The sequence below is a fragment of the Centruroides vittatus genome, unplaced genomic scaffold, assembly GCF_030686945.1.
Source record: "Centruroides vittatus isolate TY-2023 unplaced genomic scaffold, ASM3068694v2 contig_986, whole genome shotgun sequence".
Taxonomy (NCBI): domain Eukaryota; kingdom Metazoa; phylum Arthropoda; class Arachnida; order Scorpiones; family Buthidae; genus Centruroides; species Centruroides vittatus.
Genome location: NW_027122655.1, coordinates 417,085 through 438,246, shown reverse-complemented (window position 1 = coordinate 438,246; position 21,162 = coordinate 417,085). Strand labels below are relative to the sequence as shown.

The 21,162-nt window shown below is 37.5% G+C and overlaps 2 protein-coding genes across 2 annotated transcripts in view; both read left to right on the top strand.

Moving 5' to 3' along the window:
* The window catches only part of LOC136985992 (CDK5 and ABL1 enzyme substrate 2-like), a 390,978-nt gene that overhangs the window by 126,919 nt on the left and 242,897 nt on the right, over positions 1-21,162 (top strand). The gene's annotated exons all lie outside the window — the stretch shown is intronic.
* Positions 1-21,162, top strand: part of LOC136986023 (syntenin-1-like) — a 31,807-nt gene that overhangs the window by 8,349 nt on the left and 2,296 nt on the right. Inside the window, exons 3-4 of the mRNA XM_067283473.1 lie at positions 10,790-11,185; positions 11,255-11,430. Of these exons, the coding sequence (XP_067139574.1) occupies positions 10,790-11,185; positions 11,255-11,430 (572 nt within the window). The remainder of the gene's footprint in view (positions 1-10,789; positions 11,186-11,254; positions 11,431-21,162) is intronic.

The window sequence follows — 21,162 nt, the reverse complement described above, 5'->3', positions numbered from 1 at the left end:
GTAATATATAATATATGCATAAACTTGGAGATAAAATATATACAAAACTTAACATGAAATTGAATAGTAGGCTGTACAAATATATAGTGACAAAACAGAGTTGATTGCAACAGGATAAATATTATTACAAGGTGGTAATTAGTGGTATCAAACATTATGTAGTTTGCATAATGAAGATTGTAACTGAAATATGTAGTACAGATCCCAATTCACAGGCATGGGAAAGTAATTAACAAAAGAATAACATTGCAGTTGATGAATACATTTCTATATTCCTACACAATTAATAAAGTGCAGCAATTAATTAGCAGAACCTACACAATTAATAAAGTGAAACAATTATAAAACAGATTTAAATTACATGCTGAACAGTACAAAACAATGAGGGCACAGCAGAAGATTAATAATGGTATGGGACCTGAGGAGGGCACAAGAAGAGGGCCAGCAAAAAATAAGTCCAGTCCAGCATGGTAATGCTATGGGCAAAGTCTTTAAATGCCATGTGGATGTTCTTGTTATCTATCAGAGTCTTGTAGTTGCATGGTCAATGAATACCTTCAGCAAGAACAGTATTGATGATAATCCTTCTGTGGATCATAAAGTTTGGGCAGTAGAAAATTAGGTGTATTGGTTCTTCAACCTCATTGAGTGAGCAAGTACACAATCTGTTACCCTTATCTTAAGAGGTGACAGTGAAAGTTACCCGTGCCTGGTCAACAGTTGTGTTAATTGGAAGGAGGGGACCAGATGTCTACGGTCCTTCCTGTTGAGAATGTCTGGAATAAATTTGTGCATTAGCCTCCCAGTGATATTCGCATTCCATCTTTCCTGCCAGTTGCCCCAACTGACCAGACAGATCTGGTTGGAAAACCATTTGGGAGGGACATTGCTGTAGGAGCAATGGTTGCACCTTTCAGAGGCAGTGCAAGCCAGAAGTTCCACTCTCTCATTCCCTTGAATTCTGGCATGAGCCTTCACCCAGATGAATTTAAAGTTTATGTTGTTCTGAAGTTGTAGAATGGTGTGAACACTTTTGTTGACAATGGACAAATTCTTCAGTTGCAGAAGGGCAACCCTACTATCAGTGAGGATATTGACATATTTGTATTCTCTGGAATTGGCATTTTTCGTGGTCCATCTGATTGCATTCTGTATGGCAAGAGACTCAGCTTGGTTGGCCAAACAGTAAGGAGCAAGCTTGTAGTGAGCCTGGTAGATGCTTTTGTTGTTGTACATGGTGAGTCTCTTGTTTGCACAGATGATATTTTCAAACTTTTTCTTTGATGATAAAATGTATAGGGAGTAGAATCACAATAACAAGGATAGTGGCAGTGGGTGCAATCCTGTAGGCCCTGACAACAGAGATTGCCACCAGCCTCAGTGCTGAGAGTAACTTTCATTTAATGTTTACCCCTTATACACAGAACTGCCCCATATTTCCGATCCATACATGATGATAGGCTCAATTACAGCTGTGTATGTTAGCCTGTGAGCTTTGCTGCTGTAACCCCATCGATTTCTTGCTATGGAAGCAAGCAAATGCATGACAGTGGTTGCCCTTTCATATATACAGTGCTTCCAAGTTAAAGTGTTGTCAAGAGTGACACCCAAATACTTAATAAAGCTGACATTTTTGATCCTATTATTGTCTATCCTGATAGTGGGGGGGGGCCTTTCTTCAAGTGAGTAGATTTCGGGAAAACAATGCAATGACATTTGGAGTAGTTAATTTTTAACTTATTGTTCTCACTCCATCTCAAGATACTTTGTAAAATGTTGTTCACTTGAAGTGTCTCTTGGTACTGGTGGGAGATGATAAGTATGTTTTCATCAGCACATGTCTGTAGATGAGCCCAGTATTCTTGAGGAAAGGTCTGTTGTATATTGAGGAGATCATTGTACCGCAAATGCTTCCTGTTCACTAGAGAGCTAATAAAAAAGCATGGATTACATGCGAAATGTTAAAATTGGTTTTATAACTGTTTTGTACTGGAGATTGAAGATTATTTACAATGAAAAAATTCTTTTTTAAACTGTTGGCTTCACTGTTTTATATATAAATAACTGATAAGTGTATATTTTCACTTTTCTAAACAAAAAATCCAAAACTATGTGAAAACATTAAATTTATTTTATGTGTTATACACAGTGCTAAATATGGAAAGGGGCTTGGTCCCTGTGCAAATTATGTTGCTGACACACTTTACATCCCTTAATTATCCTCTTTACATGTTTCTTCAGATTCCTAATGTAATAATACCTATCGATGAGATCACATGTCTTCTCAACTCCCAAATGCCCTGAGAGGGGTGAACTGTGGAATGACCAAATCACCTTATTAATCATCCCTTTACCTACACATACACATGCCCAATTTCTCAGTTCCATTCTACTGGGCTTGATATGCATCAGTACCTCACCATCCAAACGGAATTCTCGTTGGATTCCCCCAATTGCCTGATCTCGACTAGCTTTCTTAAAATTTTGCCTCATTTTTACCAAAAAGTCATCGTTTCTTTATGACTCCACCACTTCACTCCAGAGTTTCTTATTTGCTATCATGTTGTTACTCACCTCCCTCTCTATCCTATGCCTGCTAACATTGGGTTTTGATAGAGCATCTGCCACTTCGTTATGCCTCCCTTTCACGTAGCTGATTACGACGTCCAAATAAGCCATCTCTGCTGACCATCTCATTAATCTTTCGTTATGATTCCGCATATTGCCTATGAATATGAGAGGCTTCTGGTCAGTTAATAACTCAATTTGGTGGCCTAACACGATCATCCCATCCCAAAGGTCCCACCACCACCCCTTGCTGTACCTGCGTGAGCGTACCAGCAAGTCCCTTAGACTTATAACACCATCCTCTATCTACTAGACCTATGCACCATACACATAAGGTCACCTAAGTAGATTTTTTATTGGCATAGTATGGTCATGCCAACACCATGTATGCACTATAATAGTAGATAAAAATGCAGCAGGATGTTTATGGACACCACTGCTGGTAACACACACTGTGCCTTCCCCGAGCAGGAGGGGAACAATAACACCTGTAAAATAATATATATGGATAAAACCATAAAAACAATATAAATAAAATAATATATAATAAAATATCACTTATAACCTACGATAAAACCCTATACCGAGCCAGTGCACCCAGACAACCATAAGAAAAAGTATATATATAATATAATAAAACCATAAAAGACTCCATAAACCTTGTATAATATTCCATTAAAAACAAATATAATTATATATAACAATAGATAAAACCATGCACCATATAAACTAATATAATAAAATATATATTGCCCCAGTAAAAACTATACAATAGGATATAGTAGATACCCCTGTTAGTATTAAAACCTAGGGACCATACATCAATAAAAATACAATACATCCCTTATGCCATATAACACAATAAAAAATATATATGCACCATAAAACCATAAAATCAATATAAATAAAAACATGGTCATACACCAACCCTAAAAACCATACGCTTACATAACATAGACTTTAAAACCCTATATGACTTCCTGAAAGAGTATCATAAGGTTAAATTAGAAAGAGCTCAAAGGAGTGTCTTATTAATTTTAACTAAAGGGTATATGGTTTCTACTGTAGCCCTTCAGGTGATTGCAGGGCTTTTACCTATAGACCTTGAGATTAATAAAAGGTATTTTAATTAAGAAACGCATGGCTTTTAATTTTGGTGGTGTGGTGTACAATGGCACTGCACCTAACAATAATGAGGTTAAAAATGAGGTGACTATGATCTTAAATGGTATGTGGCAAGACCAGTGGAACAGGTGTAACAAAGGGAGAATAACCTATGGGTTCTTCCCGCATATTAATGAAAGGTTAAAGGCTAAGTGGTTTGAGCCAAATTATTATACCACTCAAATTGTAAGTGGTCATGGTGACTTCAAAAGTAAGCTCAAGTCATTCCACCTGGTCGAGGATGACCATTGTGAGTGTGGTGCCGTCGACATCCTCCAACACTTTATGTTGGATTGTGTTATATTTTATAATGATGTTTATGAGTTAAAGGGGATACTGAATATAGACCCCTCTCATGGTTATGACTTTAATGTGGTTTGCACCAACTTGGTGGCCACCAAGATCAATTGGCCTAACATGATCAGTCTAAAATGGCGCAGTGCTAGGACTATCTCCAGACACTTTTTTCGATTGTCGAATAATTCATATCAGCACCATTAAATTTCTGGCTGAAATAGCCCACTGGATAGAACTTCTCACTCTCTCTCTGACCTAGTACAGTGCCTATGCAGCTATCTGACACGTCTGTAAACAACTGGAATGGGGACCTGAAATCGGGGTGTTTTAATAAAGGGGGTTTAGTTAGAATGTCTTAAACTTCTCGAAGCTCTCCTGGCAGTTCTCGTCCCACAAAAATTTTCAATTTTTCTTGGTTAGGTTAGTTAGTGGTAATGCAACATCAGAGAACTTAGGTATAAAACTCCTAAAGAAGCAAACCATTCCTAGAAAACTTCTCACCCACTTCACATTTTTGGGTGGCTTCATATTGAGAATAGCACACACATTGGTTATATCCGGGCAAATACCGCTTTGACTTGTCACATGACCTAAATATTTACCTTCCTTGACTATGGAGGAGCTTTTCTCGGGGTGTAGTTTCAAATTAACTTTATTCAGGTTCCTATAACTTCATCTAAAAACACAGTATGGTCTTCAAGTGATTTGGAAAATAATACTATATCGTCTTGAAAGACGTAACAATTGATCCTGACGAAGCAAGCTAATACCCTTGACATCGTTGCTTGGAAGAATCTTCTGCTATTTTTTGCCCCCTGGGGAAGATGACACATTTGATACTTTCCCCATGGGGTGGAAAACACATATACATGCCTAATAGAGAGGTCTACATCTATCTGGAAGTATCTGGACTTAAGATCTAACACAAAAAAATATTTACTTCCATGGAACTTACTGAGGATTTCGTCAACGCGAGCTATTGGGAACATCTGAGTGGTGGTTAGGTCATTGACCCATCTAAGGTCGAGTGTCATCCTGATTTTGCCATTTTCTTTTTCTACTATGTGGATTGGCAAAATCCAAGCTGATTCACTCTTCTATTATTCTGGCCATTAAATACGTATTGGTTAATGTCTTCAGTCCTGGCAGATGACACTCGGGGATATGGTATTGCCGTATATTTACTGGTTTCGTCTGATCAACTATTGGCTTATGTGATTCTCCTACCATACTGGTCAATTCCTTGACTGATTCTGCGAAGCAGCCAGAGTGCTTTCTGAATATTTGATATACCCACTCTTTTTCAATATCTCTTATTCCTTCTAAGACCTCTAATATTCACCTGGGTAATGTTAAGGCAATCCTCGTATGTATCCTTTCCCCCCTCATAGTTTTTTGTGCTCTTTTGGATAGCCACCCTTATATTACTGATGACCACACACATTCCCCGAGTATATCCATCCCCAGAATACCGTCATATTCTACATGCTCTGGGAGCTTCATACCCGCTAGGGATGCTCTAGATCAGTGATTCTCAAAGTGGGGGTCGCGAATAATATTTGCGGGGTCGCTGAAAAATTGATGCCAGATCAATTTTTTCAAATATTTTATAAATTTACTATGGATTCATGTTTAGAAATAATAGAAATAAAAAAAATATAAAATAATTTTTACTTAAATAAATTGCACATATAAATAATAAAAATAATATATTTAAATACGAGCCTAACCCCCTCCCTCTGGGATGTTTTTCGACACATACTTATTCTTCGGGGGTCTTTTGAAATTTTTAAGTGCAGAAGGGGGGTCGCGGTCCAAAAAATTTGAGAAAACACTGCTCTAGATGACTGATTTTTATATCTCATCTCGATATGTAGGACACTGACACTTTGCCACTAATACCTCTTATTCCTAAAATCTCACCCCTGATGATTGTCCTAGCTATGCCTTGTCTTGGCATACACTTTAGTATTGTGGAACCCAAGATTGACTTTTCGGGCTCTCATATTGTTGAGAAAGCAGACTTTGGGCCCCTCAATTTTACCATTGATTATTGGAAGGCCCCTTGATGACCTGAACACTTGGACGGCCAGTCTAATAGTTAATGAAGGAGTGCTATGCCGTCCCATATAACACTCCCTTAGATGTTTAAACGTTTCTCACTATGTCTTGGGCAACTAAAGGCAAACTGACCCACTTCATTGCATATGTAGCATCTTCTATCCCTCGGCCTTTGCTCCTGACCCTCTTTAGTTAGAAACTTACTCACAGCTTCTGTTAATGACTCTATTCTTTTTTTTAATCCCTTAATCCTCTTGTCATTACTATCTTTCTGGACCCATGAACCCTCGCATTCTACGGTTTCCACATCAGATTTCTCCCAGATTTCTTCACAATCACCCCTCGTCTTTCGAACTTACTGTTACATTCTATCTCGATCTCCTCCTCTGCCTCAGCTATATCAAAAGCTTCATCTAGAGTTTTGGGGGCTCTCCTTAGCACGCTGGCCTTCATATTTCTCTTTAATCCCTTTATGAAGCATTCCAGAATTATGTCGTCACGTAGGGAACCTAACTTATCATTCTCTTTTGTGGCTCTCTCTAGTAACGTCTTAGTCCAGATTGCGAAGTCCATTACTGACTCACCTTGCCCCTGTCTTAAGCTCAACAACTGATCTAAAATTATTTTATTGGCAGTCCCCTTCTCCCAAAACACTTAATCAGGTCACACTTTATTTCTTCGTACCTTCCAGGGTACTGTTCTGCTAAACATAGAAAAGTTGCCAGAGGCTCTCTCTTTAGTTGCAACTGCAGTACTGCAACCTTGACTTTGCTATTCCACCCGGCTAATTTAGCTATATTTTCTATCATCTGAAAGAACTGATTGATATTAACCGTGTTGCTCTGCATTCCTGAAAACATGAGGACCATGCCAAGAAACTCCGTTACAACTAAAGGTTGGCTTGGGTTTGCTCCCTCACCAGTCACCGAACTTCTGACCTGGTTGTTCATTATTACAAAGTATAATGATATGGACTTCTAATTCCACAAATAACTCACACAAGACACCCAATAAAACAGGATAAAATTTTAAAATGGAGAGGAGAAAAAAAAGAACCCTACACCTCTTTCAGTTGGGATCCTGTCGTGGACACCATTTGTGATAACCGCCAGCGAATGAAAGGTTAATAGTTTCGTTTTTCCCAAACAAAACAAGGATTAACAAACACTTTCTTGTTAATTTACAAACTATTCTTTAATTTGCTAATTTTTACCAGGTTCTTTGTACATTGGATCCCAACACGTAGGCGATGAGGATACAAAATTCGGTATACATAAAACAACTCGATTATTATTATAAGTACCTATATCTATACTTAATCTACTTACACACTATAAGGAGGAAAGGAAGGAAGGATATAAGGATAGAATAAGAAGAAGGTGGAAATACCCAGGTTTTACTCTGATGCTCCTTGATACTGGGTGGGGTTACTGTTGTCTCTGATCATTTACTCCTATCGTCAAGGCTTTTCTTGGCTCTTTCTTCTTTCTTTTAATAAATCTCTCTCGTTCACTTCGTCGATAATCCACTTTCCTCAATATTGTTGGTGTCGAATCCGTCCAATAAAATTGACAGTCCAGTAGGAAGTTCTTGGCTTCCTTTAACGAACTGGATGGCTTCTTCTCCTCGACCTCCCTCATTGAGTTTTACTTTCCAACCTTTTTGTTCCGATTCAGATCTCGTTTCCCCTCTCAACCTTTCCCGTTGAGAGTCCAGCTCCTTCTCCCCGACTTCTTTCTTTTCTTCTCTCCCTTCCCTTATTTTTTTATTACTCTGTTTTTTACAACATTGTTTTTCTTGTCGGAGGCATCACTCCCCCACCAGATAGTAAAGCAATTAAGAAGGAAGTCTTTTTCTTAGTCAACAGGAAAGGGAGAGAGACAAAGAAAACCTTAAACCTAACTTAGATTTATAGGTTTATTAATTATAAAATACAATAATATGGCCAACAGCCACAGAGATACATAAAATTTTGTTTGACTTAAGGTGTAGAAAAATAATATAGGCTGCTCACAGGGATCACAATCCAGTTTGACTTAAGGAAGGATTAGAGATTCTCCAGTATATATATAATGAACCTCAACCAATGCCGAATTATCGGGCTAGCAAATGGCTATAATAATAATAATAATTTAAGACAATTTGGTACTAGAGTTAGGCGTTAGGCGCCATCTCTTGCTAAATTTAATAATTAGAATTTTAATTAAATAATTTAAATAAATTTAGCCTAACTGGAAGAAAAGAAACGGCCCGAAGCGGGACTCGAACCCGCAACTTCTGCTATCTGTGCAGACACGTTACCAGTTACGCTACCCAGACCTTTGGACCGTCGATGTCGTACAGTAAATTTATATCAGCTGGAAGAGGAGAGCGGACCGAAGGTCCGGGTAGCGTAACTGGTAACGTGTCTGCACGGATAGCAGAAGTTGCGGGTTCGAGTCCCGCTTCGGGCCGTTTCTTTTCTTCCAGTTAGGCCTAAATTTATTTAAATTATTTAATTAAAATTCTAATTATTAAATTTAGCAAGAGATGGTGCCTAACGCCTAACTCTACCAAATTGTCTTAAATTATTAATATTATTATAGCTATTTGCTAGCCCAATAATTCGGCATTGGTTAAGCTTTATCTATAACGGGTTAGTAGTTGTTGGTTTATGTATATAATGAACCAAAAATGTTTGTTAGCACTTCATTTTGTAGAACTTAATTGGGTGAATACAAAATGGAATATAATAAATTTTGAATTATGACAAATTTTTAAAATTTTTGATTTACATAAATTGTGAGAATATGCAATGAACATATAAATACAGTAGACCCCCCCACATAACACAGGTTCGTATAACACGGCAAAAAAATTGCGATCGTGTTCATATAACACACTAAAAGATACTTATATAACAAGGTAAAACGTCATCGCTGACTCATGTCGCGTCAGGATTGGTCAAATTTGGACCAATAGCGGATGTTGTACAACCTGTTGAGTTTAAACGAGCACTGAACCTACTAAAAAATAATTATTATTTAACGACCAAAAAAATTATATTTTTATTAATGATGTCTCCAAAGTTAAGTTATTTTTCTGCGAAAAATTTGCTGATCAGGAAACATGCGTCTGCGGTTCGATGAGCTGCACCATGACGAAAACAAGCTTAAGCAATGGCATTGTTGAACGGTGCACACTCAGTAAGTAATCCTACAATTTTTTGTTTATAGCATAGTTTATATGGATTATTCTCAAAAAATTATACGTGATTTGGAAATGTTGAGTCAAATTAGTCTAGAATCGATTAATTTTATGGAAGAAAACCTTTCAAGCAGCCATAGCCCCTAAACTGCACACGTGCCGGGCCGTGATTGGCTCATGTATTTAAGTGACTCATACAACACGGATTCATATAATACAGAACGTATCTACTGTGTTATAGGGGGGTCTACTGTATATATTGTAAATAATATAATTTAAAATTACATTTAACTTTATTGGTTCTTCGTCAGGCGTATGCCGTTTAGCGATGCCGGCTAGCAACTACCAACGTACGCCTGACGAAGAACCAATGAGGTCCGAAAACGTTTGCGTTTTACAGAGAAAGAAGAGAGAAGCACACATTTAACTTTAATTTTTTTTTATCTTGCATTAATAAGCAATGGTGACTATTGCTTAAAAAATTTCCACAAAAAATGTAAATTAGCTATCTGTTCATATAAATTAAGTTTTGAGGGAAAAACTGCTTTTATTCAGATTTTCTAATTTTATATATTGATGCCAAATTCCTAAAAATTTATGCTCAAAAAGACTGTGCTTTTCACTATTACCAAACAGCAGGAACAGTTGAATTTCACAGAGACACAGACTAAAACCTTTCAGTGTTGTATACAATAGAGAACCAACTAACGTTTTCGGCCTCCACCAAGGCCTTCTTCAGGTTGTGAACTAACAGTCATCCCCACCAAACTGCCCGTAAAATAAACAACATGTGTTACGCACTACAGTGTTATTAGAAGAAATCCTTTATTGTGTTACAGTTGAATTTCTTTTTGATTGTGCACGCTTATGTAAAGTGCAAGTTTTTACATAATTTTTTAAAATCCTTTTTAAAAAAAAATGGAAAAAGAGAAACTTGTCACTTTCAACATTTTCAAAAGCTTCAAATTTGCTTTTGAATTATGTACCCATAATTTGAAGTGATGCTGACAATGTAATGTGCAAAAAAAGATTTTGAGAGCGACAGTGATAACAGACAAATTTCTGAAAGTGGTGATTATGAACGGCATGATCTTGCAGAAATTAACGCTATGCCACAAAGAACAGTTGCTAATCATTTATGTAAAAGAAACTTTTTGAAATTTTAGACATAGCATTGACTCTGAGTAATTAAGACTTGTCAAATCCAAAAAACTGTTCAAAATTGTGAAGTAACTTATGTGACTCGCAAATTTTTTTTCAATATAAATTTTAAAAATTTTTATAATGCAAAGGATTGGGTTTTTTTTTTTTTTTAACAAAAAGTTAATTTTACCAAACAATTGGGGATTACCTTTCTTTCATCAGTTTTGATTGGCTACAGCTTTTATTCAGGTAAAAACTGAGTTATGTTATGGTAATTTACATAATAATGATCCAATAAATAAGAATGTTTAGATTACATATACATTATATGTGGTAAATATGTTGACTTTTTCAATTAAAAATTTTATAGGCTCAACATCAGATGTCCCAGCCACATGTTGCTCCTCCTCCTCCTTACAATGCTTCTGTTCCAACTTCTGCTTCTGCCCCAGATCTGCCTTATCCAATTCAACCAGCTTCTGCAGCTGATGCTGAGAAATTAAAATCTCTGTATCCAAATTTGGATGAATATATGGGATTATCATTATCTCGTGAAGTAGTTTCTGCTCACTTGCCTAATGTTGTTGCAACTTATCCTGCAAGTCAAGTTGCCATTCCAGCTCCATCCTTTCATCAGATGATAGCTCCACTTTCTGGTGATTCAGTTGGCTTGAAGAGAGCACAAGTAACTCATGGTATTCGTGAAATAACTATTTGCAAAGATGGAAATGGAAAAGTTGGTATGAGAGTGCAGCCTATAGACAAGGTAACTAGGTTTTAAACATTAGATAATAATTTTCAGTATTGATTTGGTGTTAATGTATGTGTTTTATAGGGTGTATTTGTATCTTTGGTTCAAGCAAATTCTCCTGCTGCCTTGGGTGGTTTGAGATTTGGTGATCAAATTCTTCAGATTAATGGTGTGTTGGTTGCTGGTTTTAGTATGGATAAAGTCCATGATCTTATTAAGAAGGCTTCTCCACAAAGCATATCAATGGCTGTAAGAGATAGGTAAGTGGATATGAATAGTACAGGTAAAATTGGAATTTACACTAAGCTATTATATTTTTTTAAAAACCAAAATAAATACTATATTTTCATGCATATGTCTGCTTATTCCTTTCATATACCTTGCAGAAAATTGCTAGAACAAAAACAATATCTTTGCATAATTTTTCTTGCTACAAACCCCACATTAACAGAGTAGACAATATATGTACCATTTTAATTATTATGCCTTTGTGAGTAATTATTACAAGTCCGAAACACATGTTTAAAGTGTATGTCAAGGGTCCCCAACCCTATGCCCGCGGGCACCATAGCGCCCGCCGATCGTTTTGTGTGTGCCCGACACTGTGCTACCACGATAAAAATAAAAATATTCAGTTTTTAATAAAATGCTATGTAAAAGTTTTCTCATTTTTAATGATTAACCACACAAAAGTAGAAATGGCACCCAACACAGATAAAAGCACAAAGTGAAATGCGATTGATCTCTTTTTCCCCTTGCGCCAAATCTTCGCCAACCAAATTTCCCATACCTAAAATGAAATGAATCGGTCCGTTTCTATGGTTGCCGTGACAACGCAGACATTTGTCTGGAGCTCATCCAGTGTTGCCATATTTGGCCACTTTGCGCCAAATTTGGCTACCCTTTTTTTAGTTTGGCGTAAAAAATATCATTTGGCGCATTGGCTACTTTTTGGGTTACATAAATTTGACGTGGCTACATTTTTGGCTACATATTATTTATAAATATATTATTTGAATAAAAATCACTTTAAAATGGTGTTTCGTCGTTTTTGATTAATTACAGACCCAAATAAAATAAATATTTGTTTTATTATGTTTTTCAAATTATGCTTTTTTTTCAAATACATTTTTGTTGTCTCCTTTATAATAAATGAATATATCGATTTCTAAGTAAAAATAGAAAGTGTCTGTACAAGTAATTTTTTTAAATATTCTTTTTCGTGATAAAGTTTTAATACTTGTTATTGTAATCTAGACATGTTAATCCTTAAATAATAAAAGTAGAACAAAAATAATAATAATTTTCCTATTCCAAAGAACTTCTCAAACCACAGTTATTTAATTTGAAAGTTGACTGACATTTCTTTACTAAACTAATATGTGCATTTTGCATGTATCATGACCCTTCGTCAATTCGGTACAGTGGCGTAGCGTGGGTGTCAGCCGCCCGGGGCGGAGGAAAATTTTGCCGTCCCCTTATTTAGGTATTTTTACAAGATATTATTATTTATTGTGAAATTTTGCCGCCCCTAAAAGTGCCGCCCGGGGTGGGCCGCCCCAGCCGCCCCCACTACGCTACGCCACTGATTCGGTATTAGGTTTTTCTGTTTTAAAAGATATTTAAGCGATTTTAACTTTTCCTTTTTTAAACTCTCCCCCCCCCGTAGGCACTAAGGCCTTTTTAAGCAAGCCCATTATGTGTTCGGCCACCATACAATTGGGCGGCCAGGTGATGAGAGACGGAGCCTGACATATCGCTTGGACCCTTCCGAAAAATTCCTGGGGATTTTTTGACCCGATTGGATTTGATCCCGGGTCTCTCCAGAGGGGGTAGGCTGGAGGGTTTTTTTTTTTTTTTTTTTTTTTTTGTAACTCTTTTCGCCCAGTGGGCACTAAGAGGGCCTCTTATAGCAAGCCCATTATGGGTTCGGCCAGGCCCACAATGGGGCGGCCGGGTGGTGAGGGACGGGGACCGGCATTCTGGACGGACCACCCCCAAAAAGTTCCTGGGGATTTTTCGACCCATCCGGATTCGATCCCGGGTCCCCAGGGCAGCAGGCTGCTAACCTTGACCGCTCGGCCATCCGGCCGCTGGCTGGAGGGGTAGAGAGAGAAATTTTGAATCTTCAGAACGACATTATCCTAAAATCTATTGTATCGGATGAGAATTTCTGGAATATAGTTGAAAGAAACAAATTTCCATTCTTGAAAAAAGCAGCATGTAAAATAAAATCGTTTTTTGGTTCCACATACTTGTGTGAATCATTGTTTCGACAATGAACATCATAAAATCAAAGTACAGATTACGACTTACAGATGGACACCTTGACGATTGCTTACGAGAAGGAATAACATACTCTTCTAATTACAAAGCAATGGCCAATGAAATGCAATGCCAAAAATCACATTGACTTTGAGATTTATATTTTTTTTATAAAGAATTTTTATACTTTGTAGATTTTGTACGCATTGTTTGGTAATTACTTGTTTTATAAAAATTATTGTTAATATTCTTGTTTATGTTAAATTACATTTTTGGAATTAAATGTTTTTTTGTACATTATGTGTATGTATTATTAACTATGTCCAATTCTTGAAAAAATAAATGGTGCCCGCCGTCCGACCGGTATTCTAAAATGTGCTCTTAGGTACAAAAAGGTTGGGGACCCCTGGTGTATGTGTTCAGGTGAACTAAATAAAGAACATTATTTTTGATCTGTAAGACTAAATATCTGCATCCATAATTTCCAGTATAATAAGTCCTGTTAATATGTAGAAAGTACTAGTATACAAAATAAATTTTAAATAGAATATATGTACCAGTTTGATTTTAATTTCAATTTAGCACATAACTTGCATTCCTTTTCAAATAGCTTTCTAAATATGGATAACCTGCAGGTTATGTGAACAAAAATATGGTAATAGTTTCTTTTTTGACCTTTTCAAGTTTTTTTTTTCTAATTCCCTTCACAAAACTAAGGTTATTTTTTAAGAAATAGTTTCATTCTCTTTATTTTACTAAAATAGTGTTATGTAGGAAATAAAATTTAACAATCAAATTTGACTAAGGATTAGAATAACATTCTAAGAAAACTTTTTATTGTTTCATATCTCATTAACACATATCTTCTGAATATAATTTAATTAACTGCAATTACCAATTTCAAAGAAGGAATTAATTATATTTTAGCAATCAGTCTGAAGAATCTACAGGCTAAAATATTATTGCAAGATGGTAATAATGCCATAAAGATCAGTTTTATTTTTTCTTTAATTAATTAAATTGATCAATATTTTGAAAAATCCAAGAAGCATGCCATTTCACCATGAAGCATTAATTTAGTTCCATGTTGATTCATCTATAATGTGAAATAAGATTTAAGCAAAAATTAAGTAATTGAGAAAAATCTATGAAAGTATTGTTTTTAAAAGAGAAGAATAATCCTAAAGAGATCATTTTAATCTACCTCATAATGTAATTATGTTGTACAGATTTATATCCCCATTCTATTTTGTTGCTGAGATTTTATTCTTGAAAAAATATAATTAATTAATCAGCAATTTTTATTCAGTAAAATAGATCTATATTAGAGAGATAAAACTTAAACAACCTGGAGTTAATGCCTTTAAATCCAAACAGTTGCCAGATTAGATTGGGCTATATTACTGTTTATGGATGTTTATATTTGTGCTTTGTTTTACATAGCAAAAATGTAAGAAAATTACAAATGCCAAATTATCATCATAATTATATTAATAATCAAATGATAGAACAGTAAATAACCTGTGTGGTTACATATTGTAAGTGAGGGCAATGGCGGATCACACGTGTAATCAAAGGACTGTCGGTCCATCGCCCATCCATTTCCATCATTACACAGACGTCGCTTATCGAGATGAAACAAAGGAATTAAGTAAAGTCCACGGCTACCATTAAAACTATAACAATATTTATTCGTGAACAATCGGTACAAGTACAGTACACGTTAGAGCTACACGTGCTCTAGCTGCTAACATCCAACAAACTAAGGTATCCCAGAATCCACCGGAATAATCGAGTTCTCGTGTACGAGGCTATGGGGGCCTCTAGAGGAACGGCGCCATCTGTCGAGTCTGTGACAAGTTACTGGTCGCCGCAGTACCCCCCTCCTAGCGACCGCGATCGACGAATCTCACTGGGAGCTTGATTTTACGGCCGCATCGTGAGGTTTTTGCCTCGGTTGCAGGTTCTGCTTGCTGGGTATGTCCAGCTACCGTGTTGCTGGGTTGGTCTATCACTGGCTGTGTAGGGCTGATTGATTCTTTCTCCCTGAGCAGAAAGGCGGGTTTCAGTCTGTCGATGGAGACGACCACCTCTTTACTGTTTTTCAGAATTTTGAAAAATTTGTCTCCTTTCTCCACCACAGGAAATGGTCCCTCGTAGGGAGGGCGCAGTGGAGCGCGTACGGCATCATAACGAAGAAAAACGTGACTACAGTCTCTTAACTGCATGGGAACAAAAAGTTTGGGCTTCCCATGTGATGCTGTTGGCGTCGGTGTTAAGTTTTTGAAAAAAACCTTTAGTGTTTTTATGAAATCGGAAGTATTTATGTCTGCTGGGGTAGGATTAAAGAATTCACCTGGTAAACGTATTGTCTGTCCGTAGACCAACTCACTGGACGTTGCTTGCAGGTCAGGCTTGAACGTTGTCCTTAACCCAAGCAGTACGGTAGGGAGTATCTCTGTCCACCGTTCCGTTAAGTAGGCCCTTAGAGCACACTTTAATGTCCGATGCCAACCTTCGATCATACCATTAGCTTGGGGATGGAAGGAGCATGTATGTATATGCTTGGACCCCATTAGGATGGACAAAGACCGAAATAGGCGTGATTCAAATTGGCGCCCCTGGTCGGTGGTAATGACCCCGGGAACGCCGAAACGAGATATCCAAATCCGATATAAAGCTTTGGCCACAGTGTCGGCCTCAATATCCCGCAGTGGTTCAGCTTCAACCCAACGAGTATATCTGTCAATCATAGTGAGACAGTAGCAATAGTTTTCGGAAGTAGGGAGCGGACCAATAAGATCGATGTGGATATGATAAAAACGTTTGTTTTCAACGGGGATATTTGTAATTGGACTTTTAGTATGTCTAGTAATCTTGACACGTTGGCAAGGGATGCACATCATTGTCCACTTGCGACAGTCGGCTTCCATACCTGGCCATACGAACCGATCGGTTATTAGCTTCACCGTGGCTTTACTGCCTGGGTGAGAAAGATCATGCATGGCATGGAAAACCGCTTGCCTTTGCGTCTCAGGGATAACAGGACGAATTTTACCGGTGGACACGTCACAATAAAGTTCTACTTGGTTTTCCGGTAATATTAGTTTTTTAAGCTGTAACCCAGTCGAATTATTTTCCAAAAGTGTTTGGAGGCTTGGGTCGGTTGTTTGTTCGTCAGCAATTAATTTGTAATCTATGGGTGAAGGGCAAACAATAGCTTCAACTCTAGAAAGTGCATCGGCTGGAATATTATCCGTTCCTTTTATGTATCGGATGTCAGTTGTAAACTGGCCTACGTAATCTAATTGACGTAATTGTCTGGGGGAGCATTTTTCACTTTTCTGGAGAAAAGCGAATGTCAATGGTTTGTGGTCTGTATATAATGTGAAAGGCCTAGCTTCCACCATAAAACGAAAATGTTTAATTGCTGAGTAAGCGGCTAATAGCTCACGATCGTACGCCGAATATTTCCTCTCCGCATCTGTGAGTTTACGCGAAAAAAATCCTAACGGCTCTAAGCCGGATTTAGTAATCTGATGTAGTGCAGCGCCAAGGGCAAAATCTGATGCGTCAACCTGCAATGCCAAGTGTGCGTCAGGGGCTGGATGAGCTAGTAGAGCTGCGTTTGCTAAACGAGTTTTGGATTCCTCGAATGCCTTTTTGGATTCATCTGTCCATGAAATTTCCGAATTGTCAGATCGTTTTGTGCCTTTTAAATAGTTGCAAAGCAAGGCTTGGGCCTGGGCAGCGTGTGGAATATTACGGCGGTAGTAGTTCAACAGGCCTAAAAATCTACGGAGCTCTTTTATTGTTTTGGGTTGTTCGATATTTATGACGGCTTCTACTCTCTGAGGGAGAGGTTTGATGCCACTGGCGTTGACTAAATAACCTAGGAAAGGTAATTCGCTTTTACCTAGTATGCATTTAGCTGGATTTATTCGGATACCATATTCTGATAAACGTCCAAGTACTTTTTCCAGATGAACGTAATGTTCCTCCTTTGTCTTACTTGCCAACAGGATGTCGTCTATGTAAACAAAAACAAAATCTAATCCATGCAACACTTCGTGCATAAACCTCTGGAATGTTTGTGCCGCGTTGGACAAACCAAACGGCATGTACAAAAATTCATAAAGGCCGAAGGGTGTTGTAATTGCGGTCTTAGGTACGTCTTCGGGGTGGACCGGGATCTGATGGTATGCTCGCGTTAGGTCTATTTTGGAAAATATGGTCTTCCCGTACAAATTCTGGGCAAAATCTTGTAGGTGAGGCAATGGGTACCTGTCCGGCACTGTTATTTTATTAAGGGCACGATAATCCCCCGTGGGACGCCAGTCCCCGTTCGGTTTGGGTACCAGGTGCAAGGGGTTAGACCAATTTGAATTACTCGGTCGACAAATGCCTAGTTGTAACATTAACTGGAATTCCTTTTTTGCAACTTCTAGCTGTTTTGGATTGAGACGGCGGGGACGAGAAAAAACGTTATGTCCTTTAGTAATAATACGGTGGACCGTGTTATGCTTGGGTTTAGTGTCAGCTGGATATGGCCGAAGAATATCCTTATACTTGTTTAAAATGTCGCCAAATTCCGAGTTAGAAGCGATTAAAGTAATGTTAGCTTGTGCGCCGTGGTGAGTGGAACCTTTTGTTGTCAAGGACGTTAATGGGTCTTTGATGCAGGCGTTTTTTAAGTCGATCAGAAGACCGAAATTTCTTAGGAAATCGGCACCTATTATTGGTTTGCTGACGTTTGCGATTACGAAAGGCCACGTAAATTGGCGCCTTAAATTAAGGGACAAGGTTATGTTTTTTATGCCATAAGACTTTATCGGGGTATTGTTTGCCGAATAAAGTGTCAATGAGGCGGGTGCCTTTAATGCCATAGCAGCGTTATATGGTAGAACGCAAACGTCACTACCACTGTCGATCAAGTAATGACGACGTGAGGTCGGATCGTAAACAAAAAGGCGGCTTGTGTTGTTAATTCGGAAATCACATTGCGCCACCTGTGATTTCCGAGCTAGTTTTCCTGATCTCGAAATTTGCAAGGAGCCTTACATTTATTAGCTTGATCACCAAACTTCGCGTGGTACCAGCATAGGTCCTTCACGTGGGGACGAACTGGTGTCTGCGAACGCCGGCGATTCCGAGATCGATTCCGAAGGTGTCTATAATTGCGAGATTGCCTGTCGCTAGGCCTTGAGAGGCGATTAATCTGTTCCGTTAATTCAGCAACCTGCGTTTGGAGCTCTTTTATAGCCGCATGCGTGCAGTTTTCATTCGTTGCTAAATTAGTTTCAGCAATTTGCAGAGGTGTTAGCTCGAGAATTTTGTCAGCCATTTGGGCTAATTTGTCTAAATCCCCATCGGAAACAGAAAGAATTGCCTGTGTTTCTTTGGGTAAGCGCTGAATCCAAAGTGTCCTTAAAAACTCTTCCCCGACTTTATTATTAGCCAGTTGACGCATTTTACGTAGGAGGTGAGATGGCTTATCATCTCCTAAAACGGCATTTGACAGCAAATCTTTCACTCGTTTTTGTTCGGAATCAGAAAATTCCGCTATGAGTCGATCCTTTAATGTTTGGTATAAATTTTCCTTAGGAGGGTTTTTAACGATATCGCTCACATACGATAACACTTCCGAATTGAGGGCCGAAACCACTGCGTAATATTTAGTCGTATCATGGGATATGTCGGCGAGTTTAAACTGAGCTTCGATATTGATAAACCATAAATCGGCTTCTTTGTCCCAAAATTGAGGAAGTTTTAGAGCTACCCGGCTGACTTCGGGCATGAGATCGTTTTCGTTTGGCATTTCGGAACACAAAGAGAAAACCACTCAACGGAACGAAAGTAAAATGGAACAGGAAACTCCACTTACCCGTGCTAGATGACTTACACTGGCGAGAGATTGTAGTTGCGGACAGACAAAATGGAAGACGAATTTGCCGGTCTGGAGTGGCCACGTGGGGCGAGTAGTTCACCTTCTCAAAGAGCGTCGTCTACGTTGTAGTGATCTTGCTTTCTCTTGTTTTCTTTTTTTTTCTTTTTGTTCGAATTCACGTCGAATCACGTTCGGGTCACCAGTGAGGGCAATGGCGGATCACACGTGAATCAAAGGACTGTCGGTCCATCGCCCATCCAATTCCATCATTACTCAGACGTCGCTTATCGAAATGAGACGAAAGGAATTAAGTAAAGTCCACGGCTACCATTAAAACTATAACAATATTTATTCGTGAACAATCGGTACAAGTACAGTACACGTTAGAGCTACACGTGCTCTAGCTGCTAACATCCAACAAACTAAGGTATCCCAGAATCCACCGGAATAATCGAGTTCTCGTGTACGAGGCTATGGGGCCTCTAGAGGAACGGCGCCATCTGTCGAGTCTGTGACAAGTTACTGGTCGCCGCATAAGTAAAAGTATCACTCCAGAATAATCTTTTCTTCCAGAATAGTCTAAAATTAATTACTCATAATTTTATATCTAATTACAGTAGAAGTTTGTTTATCAAGCACGCAATAATAATGCAACATGCTAGTATTTCAAAATTTGGAATTTGTTTGGACACATTAGAACTAGCATATGTTTTTGTGTTTTGATGTAAGTCAATCTACACTAAGAACAATTTCTTAAACTTGGAACATAGGTGTTAACTTTTGTGAATTGTGCACATACAATACACATCTGGAAAATATTACAGTACAGTCAAACCTGTTTTTATGCGCTCTTTTTATGTGCGATTTTTTTAATGCGTACAGTAATATGTTCATTTATTGAAAAAAACCTGCAAAAATTTTAAAACAAAAGGATAGTCATGAACTATATCACCTTGAGATGTGCATAAACAAATCAGAAGCTTGTAGCAGTGTGTGCTGATACAAAATATACATCATCTACAACATTCTGATCATATATAACATAACATTTTGTGAAAGTACAAAAATATCTGTTAAACCCACACTGCTCTAATCTTATAGCATCTAGATTAACAAATTTTTACTGTATTAAATTTAATACAAGATGGTGACATGACCATCAATCTGTCTTTAGTTCAAATTACATAATATCTATGTAATTAATTAACCAAATTCTAGCCTAATAGTTAATCCACCTCTGTCATTTGATTATTAGTATAATTCAGATTTGATTTTCTTTTCATTGTTATTTCTATATTGATCACAGAATTGATTTATAGTTACTATTAACATAAGTTAGTTTTAATCTGTTATTTGTATAATTGAGAAAAAATAACTTTATCCATTGTATTCAAAAAATTTTTTATTCTGCATAAACCATTTGATGTCTTATGTTTCAATAGTTAATATAAACTGTCAAAATTCAAATATAAAAATGAAATTTAAAATTCAGAATTTTTGAATGGACCAATTCTAATGACTGATTATTAAAAATTTTAACGAAATTAATATGAATTTTTTTTAAAACATTACTGAATTGAAGAGCTCTGTTTAAAACCACAACTATCAATATCTTTTGTTCTTGTTCAAAAACTTGATGTTGCTAAAGAGGAAGATAGAAAAGAAGGTATAGAGAAAGGAAGTACAGTAGAGCGTTGATAAGTGGAACCAATTGGGGACTGGTGTCCTTCCAGTTAATGATTTGTTCCAGTTTCCGACTTTGTACGAAAAAATACATTAACCTGTCCGATGTTCAAATTTTTCTCTGATGCGTGTCGCTTCGTGTTGAATTTTCGTCGAT